Source organism: Populus nigra, chromosome 2 (genome assembly GCF_951802175.1).
Source record: "Populus nigra chromosome 2, ddPopNigr1.1, whole genome shotgun sequence".
Taxonomy (NCBI): Eukaryota; Viridiplantae; Streptophyta; class Magnoliopsida; order Malpighiales; family Salicaceae; genus Populus; species Populus nigra.
In genome coordinates, this window is record NC_084853.1 from 39,910,223 (window position 1) to 39,921,845 (window position 11,623).

General features: G+C 32.4%; 1 protein-coding gene across 1 annotated transcript; it reads right to left on the reverse strand.

Moving 5' to 3' along the window:
* Positions 1-1,723: 1,723 nt before the first annotated feature.
* On the reverse strand, positions 1,724-7,743 carry LOC133681495 (sodium/hydrogen exchanger 1-like). Its single transcript, XM_062104543.1, has 15 exons — positions 7,423-7,743; positions 7,058-7,238; positions 6,826-6,944; positions 6,650-6,747; positions 6,066-6,125; positions 5,702-5,748; positions 5,425-5,619; positions 4,901-4,947; positions 4,585-4,651; positions 4,364-4,464; positions 4,129-4,230; positions 3,777-3,915; positions 3,636-3,698; positions 3,073-3,156; positions 1,724-2,342 (listed from the first exon to the last, which is right to left on the reverse strand). The coding sequence occupies exons 1-15, from the start codon at positions 7,473-7,475 to the stop codon at positions 2,031-2,033; spliced, it is 1,668 nt and encodes a 555-aa protein (XP_061960527.1). The 5' UTR covers positions 7,476-7,743; the 3' UTR covers positions 1,724-2,030.
* Positions 7,744-11,623: the final 3,880 nt, after the last annotated feature.

Genomic DNA, 11,623 nt, shown 5'->3' on the forward strand with positions numbered 1-11,623 from the left:
GCTGCAATAAAATGACAAAACTTGAGTTGGATTATTTCTAAATAACCTACTTCTACGGCACCTAACATTAAAAACTCATAAACTTATTAACAAGTTTGATAAAATTATTTTTAGTTTGATGTAATTATTATTAACTACATATTATTTTATTAAGATTAATAAGAGTTGTGGTTTTACCCATAAATCTGAATATACATGTCATATTTGCACTCAAATCAAAGACACTATAAGTGAAGATGCTTCCAATACCATAGTTGTATAAAAAACATGCAAATGATTAGTAACCTTTTTAAACATTTTTATTATACAAAAATTATTGTTTAATTGATTAACATGTAAAAGCAGCAAACATCCTTTGACTTATTTTACCTTTTTCATGCTTGCATTACATAGATTCATGTTTAAACATGCAAGAACGTGTTAGATCTCTGATTATACAAGGGAATGGTGTCAAAGTCTTCTACTAGTGGTAGATAAAACAATGGCATACAAGTTTTACTAAAATTCATAAAAAGCATGTTGCCAAACATATACAGGATGTATGCTCGAGCATATTTGTGCAACATCTCATTATTAAATGAAATTCATAAATATATAATTGCATCAATTCTTTCGCTCTAATATTCTTGCGCAGGTTCTCGTCATCAACCTTTTTCCAATAGAACAAAGAAAGCTTGCTCAAGCCAATTCAACTACAAAAAGTCCTCCTTAAACATGTTAAGAGGGATTGTCCTAGTATGTGTTCGTATAACTCAAACTTATTCGGAAACTCCCCCTAATAATTGTTCAACCTTCAATTAGCAAGCTAAGAAGAACAATTACATTTTGCAATTTATGATTTATTTTACCAACTCAAAGATGGAACGTGTAAGCTTTACACCTCTATCGCTTAATTAGTGTATAAAAAAAATCATGATCCAACTTGAAATGTTATAGGCAAGTAATATAATAGAAACTCGCCTGCATGACGAACAACTTTATATAGTTGTCTAAATTCATGAACTCATGTTTTTTATAATACATCTTATTGTGTTCTTGTAAAACAAGTAAACATATTCAATATATTATTTATAAGGTGACATTGTGAATATAATTATCATGTTATTGGCAATTTCATGTAATATAAAAACAAGCTTACAATTTGCCTCCATATGCCGTTTGATCTAAGCATATACTTCCATTGTAGAATAGAAAATATTCAAAATCATACATAATTGCATGAATCCAAACCTAAATTATAGTAATTCAAACAAAATATTCAATTATAACAAATAATTCTAAAATTCAATGCAAACCATAAATTATCTAATTTCAACCTAAATGATGTTATTTGTATAATCAATTGCATGTGGTCATACCTAATTGCATCAATTCAAATATAAATTAACAAGATTCTTAATTATGACAATTAATCCTAAAATTCAATGCAAACCATAATTTATATAATCACATCATGAGTTGCATGAAATCATAGCTAATTCATATCAATTTAAACAAAGTTGAATTTACACAAGGTTGAATTAAAATTGATTCGATGGTAATTCACTTGTATGGTATAAATCTTAACGAGTGGAGTTGAATTTGTGAAAGTTTTTCATTTTTTTTTTGTTATTATATATAATGCCTAATGTAAAGGGAAAATAATCAAATTCAAAAATCACACTATTGGTACTGTGATCCGCTCTTATCCAGAATTCGTCCATTTCAATGGCTATAGAATTAATTCCAGAGCAAAATCTTGCAAACATACATATAAATGGAATTGAATCCAATTGTTTTGAAATCCAAGGATTACAAAGAGCAGTGGATGATAGCTACTCTCATTATATACACGCTTATGATATCGTACATGCATATTTTACCATCACGCCCACTCATCATTGTGAAGTAAAGCCTTGTGTGCAAAGTAAAGAGTCAACTGTTTTCTCTTCTTCATCTACATAAAGATGAACCAACCGCAATTTATACATTTCTATATCCAAGATCTATGATTTATATACCCTTCTTCATCTACTAGTAAGTAGTTTCCATCAATGAATAATCCTTTCGGGCGGTGAGTCATGGACATGTGCTGTAAATCCCCTTCCACCAAATACAGGACGCATAAAGGAATCATCAAATTTCCGCCAAAAGTGATGGACAGTATGACTTGGTGTGGTCAGGAGCATGCGTAGACTCACTGGACGGGGAATATGATCACCATTCATGTCAGATTCTGAATCTTGTCCGTTGGCAAGAAGAGGAAGATTCAGAAGCTTTAGATTTGTCAAATCTGAAGGCAACATTGTGTGTTTCCTTGGCAACAAGAAGCTTATAAGAGGCTTGGTCAATAATCCAAATACCTGAAATGGCCAATTAACTTCAAATTACAAAATGAATCACAGGGAAGAATTGTTTCGCATGAATCAAATTTTTGCAGCACAATGTTGACTGGATCTATGGTATAACTGCAGTTTTTTAATGAGGGAAACTGACAACTTGATCTGGCTTTGTGTGTTAGACAGGGACCTGGCTTCCGTTAAGCTTTAAGCCTTTAACTAGAAGTGTATTAGGAGTCAGTCCTGCCTAGGCAGCAGTAACTGAACAGTTTGATATCTACTAGGGAGTGGCATCATGCATGTGCAGAAAATATGATACCCAAAAATGATTGAGTGAGTAATTTATCTATGGAACACAAAGTAGAAGTTCTCAATGATGGAGATATTCCAATTTAAGAGTGGAGTGGGTGGATTCTATGGCATTACCCTCTCATGTGTTCAAATCTCTTACTAAAGACAAAGAAAGGTAAACCATGTATATGCAATCAATTGAAAACATGCAAACAGCCAGGTAAAAAGTGATTCCATATCTCCACAGGTAAATTCCCAGCATGCAAAGGATCATTTCTTATCTTAGCAATCAAATGCTACAGGGAGCTATAAATAATGGACGAAGGGCCCAGTAAATTGTATTGCCAAAGACCAGCCGGGCATTGTTGAAAATCCATATAAATAGGATGAATATAGCTAGAGAGGATAAAGTTCAAAAAAAGATATATGAACTTTTTTAACATAGAGGTATGAGGTCTCTTACCACAGTACTAAAGAGAACGACAGTTATGGTGCTGGTGATCATGATAGCATTTTCTTGTAGTTGTGTATGCCCTGACCTAGTGAACTGCAAACACACAATAATACCAAATAGATTATAGGGAAACACCATCTAAACTAATAATGTCCCTCTCTGCATAACTTAACTATGTTATTACAGTAATGGAATGCAAAAGCATCCCCGCATAAGGAAGAGCAGGCAATCACTGCAGCATGCCAGTTAGATTATCTTACCGCGTGATTGAGAAATTCAGTTAGCAAACAAATTAGTGGAGCAAGAGAAAACTCTCAGCTGCTTTTGTTTTTCCCATTTAGTGACCATTTGTGTATGCAGTAATGCTGCGTATCAAACTGCATTTGGCTTGAAAAGGCATCAAGCCAAACACTTTGAACAGCGTAGACAAACGTAGCCTTAAAATATCAGCATTTCACTCACTCTAGAAGGAAAAAATCAGTCTGTTTGTGCATCTTCTGGACAAGTCATCTTATAACTACCTTTCTGGAATTATGAACATTCTAAACTCATAAATCTCGCCTTAAATTTACCTGATTATAAGCAAGTGCCATAGATACAGCTCCTCGCATAAGCCCAGCCCACCATATTACAATCTGTTTTGAGTAAAATCAACAACTCAGTAAACTGCAGGGATTAAGAAACTGGCAATAACAAGATGAAAAATTACCTACCTGCTGCTTGAACCCAATTTTATCACTCTGGGACTTCTTTGTCAAATTGGATATGAAGCATAGCGGAAATATGGAAGCTGCTCTTCCAACCAGAACTAGCCCAAGAAGAATTGAACTCACACCAATTGACTTCCCAGGACTGAAAAATCAGTGCAAAATCAGAAACAAACAAAGCACATGCTATTTGCATGAGCAAATTGAAATCTCAAATGATGAACATAAGACAAATCTTATCCAAATAATAATAATAATAATTGAAGTTTTTTAAAACAAAGGGAGAGGCAAAATGGGTAAAGCATGAAGATAAGAAAGAGACTCAAGGAACTATCCATAAGTAGACTTTTGAAATTACCTCTTGCTCACAATTTTCCACTTCTCAATGTCCAAGGCATCCATACCAACATATAGGAAGATGAAAATTTCTGAGATAAACGACATTGTTGCAAAAGCATGTCTGCAGTAACAAGTAGCAATAAGAATTTGATAGAGTAACAGGACAACTATGAGTGGCGACCAAGAAGAATATAATAAAACGAATCAGGATGGATTTCAATGTCCAGGGGAATTCTTTACAAAATTAAACATACTTGGTAGTGACTCTTGAACTTTCAGACACATTATGCCAGGTGTAGTGTGACATCAAGATACCGCAAAAGAAGACGGTGAGAATGCCACTTAAATTGAACAACTGGACAACAAATAAGTTGCCAACACCTTCATTAGAACTTAAAATTGTATACAATTAATGTTAAGAATGATGTTTTCAACAAACTAGAAAAGGATTTCCATAGCTTAATAGGAATCTTACTTCAGCCATAATATATGAAAGATACGCCATAAGAATCATCAGAGCAACTTCACGATCAGTAGAGTGCCTGAAATGTCAGATAATTAGGTAATTTATTTTCATAGGACAAAATGGAATATCCTTCTTTGATAATAGTCCTATCACATGTTCCATATGGGAAGACATGAGATTCAACAGTTAAGGGAGGACAAAAGAATGAGATTCCCTGTTAGATTCTGGAGAGAATCCAGTAGGGCCAAGGCCTTGTGATAAAATTGTGGAAGACTGCAATTAAACAGCAAATCAAGAAAAAGTATAATCACTAGCCTCTAAATACCTGCCAAAGTACAACTTCTTTATGATATAAGCACTTATTAATCCAACCTGAGAGTTTAAGAAACACAAGTGTTGGAAGATATTAGAGTTTTACAAGCATGCCAGCATATGCTTCCCATGTGATTCAAGATGTATAAAAAAATAGTAAAAATGTTGTGAGGATAGCTTCAAATGAGACATTATTATTTGGAAAAAAATAATAATAATATGCTCTCTGAAGATACTCCATCCTAGGGATTAAGCAAGCAGGCTTTATCAACTGCTTAGCAGATTTTCAAATTATGAACCCCTACCTTCTTATAGTGCTGATATGATTATAGTCAGGTAAGCTAATGGTGACCAGAAACATACGAGAAAAAGTAAAACCTGAAGTGGCATGCTTCATCAGTAGAGAATTTTTGCCAGCAAATTTGATGAAATAAACGCAAATTATCACCCCCAAAATAAACAGAAATGAGGAAATACAGATAAAATGACATTAAACATCCATTCAAACATAAGCATGTGAGAGGGAGAGAGGCTCACTGCTATCCCTAGCGCCGTGCTTGCGCCAAACAAATAGAAGAAATTGCCAAGCAAGTGTATGGCACTGCTCGAGGTGATGTGTGAGAGGTCAAACCGCAGGATTGCATTGAAAAGCACAACGGACGTGGCATCATTTACCACTCCTTCCCCAAAGACTAGACTGTACAGTAAAGGTGTCTCTTCTTGATCAAGCACCTACCGCATCAGATATAAAACTCAGCAAAGAATGTTCATCGAATTTTGATAAAATTTCGAGAAAAAAAGGGGGTATTTATACCTGCAAGGTGCAAACAGAATCCGTGGCTGAAAAGATTGCTCCCAAGCCTAAAAAGAGGGGGGTGAAAGTAATCTTAAGAAAAATATAGCAGAAGATATTAATTTATACTCTACTAAGCAACATAGGATGGAAGTGCATTAAGTTTTCATGCTTAAGAGAACCTTTCACATAGGGATAGTAGTGAATCAAGACAACATATTATGATCTAGAAAACACTCTTGAGACATAAATGCTCCATGTAAATGTAATTCTACAACTTAAAATAGGATGAAGTTTTTTGTTTGCTCCTCCTTCAGTGAATTCATCATAAAAGAACATCTATATCAGGAGAAAAAATAAACAATCAAGTTAAGAGAGCTAATACCTAGATAATCCACCGTGTCCAAGAAACCAATATCCAATTTCTTGAATAACTGCGCTGTACCTGAATCAACAGTCCAGAAGTTATAACCAAAATAAACCACAAACATCCTCTGAATTAGTAGTAAACAGCCCAAGGATGAAGTGATTAACAACCACCACTACTTGATTTCAGGCAAAGAAATATCTAAATTTTTTGTTATAAGTTTGATCACACAATGAAAATTAATGAATTGATCAACTACATATCCTTCACCTACACATAATGCCTCCTATTGCAATACAAGCAGCAATGATTCCAATTAAGCAAGTAACTCATAATTACACTCCAAAGAACTAACATTCGGCCCAAAATTACTTGGAAACAATTTTAAAAAATAAAAGATTGTTGAATAATACAGCCGCTGGATACTGATAGAATAAAGCAGCTGAGCAACCATCGTACTTGCTCTTGTGAAGCTAAGCAAGTTAGTTGACCAAGCCATTTCAAAGTTGAAACAATGTAACATTGATATTCTCAGATGCTATAAACTTTAATTTATCAAGAATTTCGTAAAAAAATAATAGGATGTTTGAAAAATAAAATACCTAGTGATATGATGGTAAAGGAAATTAAAGTTCCGACAGCGCCAAACAGCATAATTGTCATAAAGTTTCGGAAAAACTGCTTCTTTTTCACCTGAAAACTGGTACATGCATCAAACCATCCACTTGTCAGCTCACCAAAAAAAGAGAGATAAATTGAATGAATATCAAGCACTTACCCAGCATTGAAGATGATGGGTGGGAGAAGATATATAAAGAAAAGTTGTTCATCAAACAACAAAATGTGTGAGCTTCTTCCTTGAGTAGTTAGCAAGATCAAAGTGCCAGTACAGAGACCCTGTAAACCCCAGATAACAAAATAGATCAGTCAAATTACGACCAACTAACTAACTACGTGATAGAGAGAGAGAGCACGAAAGAGGTGTTGGGGGGGGGGGGGGGGGGACTGACAATGGCAAGGGCAGTAATGGACTCGTTAATCCATCGATGCTTCTCGAGAAGATGACCAATCAGAATGCAAGCACAAAGGAGTGCCACAAACAAGGTGATTGAATGGATTGGGGCTTGATCAGGTTCCGATACCATCCTCAAACCGAAATTCATCGTGTCAGAATTGGACCCAACCCTATAACTATACAAGGAAAACAAAAACAAAAACCGTCAAACAAACTGAAATCAATCAAATTCAAGGTGATCGATCACGCAATTAATACACAGAGTAATTAGGGTTCCAAATTACTTCTTCAAAAGAAATTAATAAAAAAAATGAAGTGAGAGCCTAGAAAGACTCCTTCTCTAATCTTTTTAGTTTTTACCTTGCAGTTGCAGCCTTGAGATTCTCTTCAGATAAAAAGGAAAAGGAAAGCATTTGGAATATATATATATATATTGGTTCGAAGAAAGAGGGAGAGAAAACTTAAAAGCCAAGCAAGAGAATATGTTGTCCTTTCAGAAAGAAAGCCAGGTGTGAGGAGTAGAATGGAGACGACGTCAACGTGTGTGGGCGTGTGTTTGCCTGGAGAGAACGATTTTAAGTATATATTCCCCCACTTCTGCTGCTGCTGCTGCATCTGACTAAACGAGAGATAACCCGGATTTATTTGATTTTGACTTGGAGAGACAGTTTGGCCGTTTGGGGGATGGAGGGAATCTTAATGCAAGCAAAAACCGCGAAAACCGCTTCCCTTCCTTTATTTATTTATTCCTTTATTCATATCACGTGATTTCGAGGGTTCCACACAGAATATCACGTGATTTCAAGGGTGCCGGAATGTCTTGTTTTTTAAAAGTATTTTAAAAAAACAATATATTAAAAAAATTATTTTCAACATTAATAAATTAAAATGATAAAAAATAATTAAAAAATAATTTTAAATAAAAATAAATAAACTTTTGTGAAACGTTTTTTTGTACCTTGTCCCTAAACAGCGCCCTCATTTTGCTCATTTTAATGCGGTCGCGGGTTTTCTTTCTTATCAATGGAGGCCCGTAAGGTTTAATGATGGAGTCGCATTGATCCCTTTTCTCTCGTAAAATGTAATATTAAAGTTAACGAACTTCAAATTGAAACCTCAAATTTCATTGCCAATTTTCATTAAAGTTAACAAACTTTGATGGAAATTCAACCAAGCTTCCATGTGTTCTTTTGAAACTGATAATTTTGAATTTAATAGAGATTTCTAGCAAGTGGAGAGGAGAGAGATTGACAGAAGCCAAGATATCAAGGACTTAATTGCTCTTATTAGACCCACAGGATTCAATTTAATTGAATCATTGAACATCGGGGACCTCGACAGGCTCCACTGCAGAAAAACCTGCGCCCGACCTTACTGGATTGTTCTTTTGGGTCGGGTTCCTGCTAATATCCAAAGGGCCAGTGCAAGGAAGTTGGATAGGCTGCAGTCGGGGAGGCCAGCCTCTTAAAGGCTAGTTTGGGAATGCTGTTGTAACTGTGTTTTTAAAAAATTTAATTTTTTTTGTTAAAATTTAATATAATTTATATATTTTATATCGTTTTGATGTGCAAATATCAAAAATAATTTTTAAAAAATAAAAAAAATTATTGGCATGTATTTTGACACTAAAAATTAGTTGAAAAACACTCGCAACCACACTATCAAACACGCTTTAAAAAACTAAACGAGGGACATGTTTAAGCCCATAAACTAAAAAATAAGGGAGTTTTCCTGTATATCTTCTTACAAATAATTATTTATTTAAATAATTATTATTATTTTTTTATTTTCTTCTTTGATTTTTTTTATCAATGTCTTTTTTCAATAGTTTTTTTTTCTTTGTATCCCCACAGCAACATGGATAATAATCTAGTTAGAAAACTATAAGGCTAAGAAATTCTCAAAATAATATTCAAGTGAATTTAATGAATGTTTATAGACACAAAATATTTTAAAGGATCTTTTTCTTTTATTTATTTTATTTTCTTACTTAACCTGTGTATCATTGCACAGATATTTGGATTTTTTTACAATATATTTGGTTTTGTTATTTTTCTTTTTATTGTTTATTTGGTTTTGTTGTTCATCGGATTGGGAATGCCCATGGATAGATCATGGATGGTTAGCTTGAGAGGAATGCATAGCCCGTATAGCGATGAACTAGTTGTGGACCCCTGTGGACCCGTGATATATTGTCAATTTATTTTTTTATATATAAAAAAAAATTTACAACTAGGGTTGTAAACTCGATTCAGTAAATAAATTGGTTTCTGTTTTAAGTTGATGATAGAAAAAATATACAATGATAATAGATGGATTAGTTTTAATATATATAATCATGATAACCTGAAAAAAAAAAAGAGAAAAATAATGTAGTTCAATTCACATTTTATTAAATACTAAAAAATAAAATGAGGTGGAAAAAAAACAATACTATTAAACTCGGTTTAACATAACAAAGATGTAACTTGTATAATAAGAGTCAAGCTAACCTGTGTTAACCCATCAAATTCGCATTTCAGGTCATGAGATCGGGACAACTCAAAAAAAAAAAAAAACCTCAAAGCCCTTTTCTTAAAAAAAAAAAACATTGTCAAGTGATAATCTTAAGAAAATACATAAAAAACAAAAAAATATTAACCCGGGTAAACTTTTCAATTTTATGAATCAAGTCATTAGACTAAAAGCACCCCATCTATAAAAAACAAAATGCCTAATTTTCTACCAATCAAATATTAAAGGATAAATTGAAAAAAAATCAACCATACAAAAAACTCCAAAACAAAATGATAGTAATTAAAGTAATGAGAATCAAAATGAAAATAAAAAATAATTTTGATTTTTCATGGAAGGCTAAGATGGAAAAGAAACATTAAATTAACAAAACGACCGAAAAAAAAAGCAATAAAAAAACAAGGATAAAAATTAAAATAAAAATAAATTTTTAAATGAATTGTAAAATTGAAAAGAAAAATCAATTAAAAAAAAATGATCAAAAAAATAAATGTCATATTGAGAACAATAATAAATAAAAATTCAGGATTAAAAGGTGTAATTGAAAATAAATATAAATTTTACAAAATAATCAATAATAAAAAATCAAAATTTTCTGATTTTGAAATCTCAAAACATCATTAACAACTCCAAAATTTTGCAAGGGCTAGCGTGATTTTTAATAGAATGAGAGAGAAAAACGAAAGGAAAATAAAAAAATTCGTTCATGGTGAACTATGCCACCTTAATTACACACGTCACCTCGTAAAAAATAGAACACTGTGCAACATCTAGTGAAACAATGGAATATAGTTTTTGGCAGGCAAAAACCGTCATACATGGCACCATAAAGGTGGAGGTGCCTTTGACATATGTGTTAATCATTTTTTATTTTTTAACAGTGTTTTATATTTATTAAAATATTAAAGTGCCCTCTAGCCCACTTGATTATAATGAAAAAATCAAAGTGAAAAGAAAAATGTGTCCCTAAGAGTCACTTTTGATTTTCTTTTTAAATTTTAAAGATATGTTGATCATTTTATCGTATTTTTAAAATAAGAAAAGATTTTTCTACTCCCGAGCTAGATAATAATGACTGATTAACCATGTGTAAAGACCAAACTACTCACAACTACTAGTTTAGATATTTTTTGTGGGAAAAGCACCACTGTCATTATATTTTTTAATGAACAATAATCTTAAGTTTGGGTGAATAATATTTTTTTAAGGAGTTTTAGCTTCTTTTAAACACTAACGAAACACGGTTCTCTTGTAAGTTTGTTAATTACTCAGTGGGTGTTTGTTTATGCGTTATAATCTATTATTTAAAGTGTTTTTTAAATTATTTTTCATCTAAAAAACATTAAATAATATTTTTTAGGTATTTTTTAATGAATTGATGTGTTGGTATAAAAAATAAAATATAAAAAAATTATTTTAATATATTTTTAATTGAAAAGACATAATGTATTGCAAATACCATAAAAACTAACTTTCCAAACCTATTTACATTGGGTTTTTTTTATCTTTCTTTCTTCTTTTGTTTCCTTTTTTTATAAAAATATTGGAGACGGGGGTGTTAGAGTAAAAGGGAATATTATAAGGGTTAGTTGGGATAATAATAAAGAATACGAGAGTTAACTGAAACAAATAGAACTTTAAATTAAATTTATATTTTTTTCTAAATTAACACAATAAAAAAATAATATTTCTCAATTTAGAACAGTTGAAAAAAAAATTCAAACTAAAACAGCACAGTCACTCACGCAAGTATTTCACGTGGAACCTGCCATTATTTTGATTTTTATTTTATATTTTTGCGTCTAGCTAAAAACAACACCTGCCAAAACTTTTTTTTATATCTAGCGTGTGTGACACATGTGTTAGCATGTGAGCATTCGGTCAACTTTATACAGTGCGTGTGACTTCCCATAAGCTCTGATGGTGGCCTTCCTTAATGCTTTTTTTAAAATAAATGTGTTAATTTAGAGGGAAAAAACCGTTGTGCTATGGAAAAAAACTCAATTTTTACCACGTGTAAACTTCTCAGGAGAAAAACAAGAAGTCA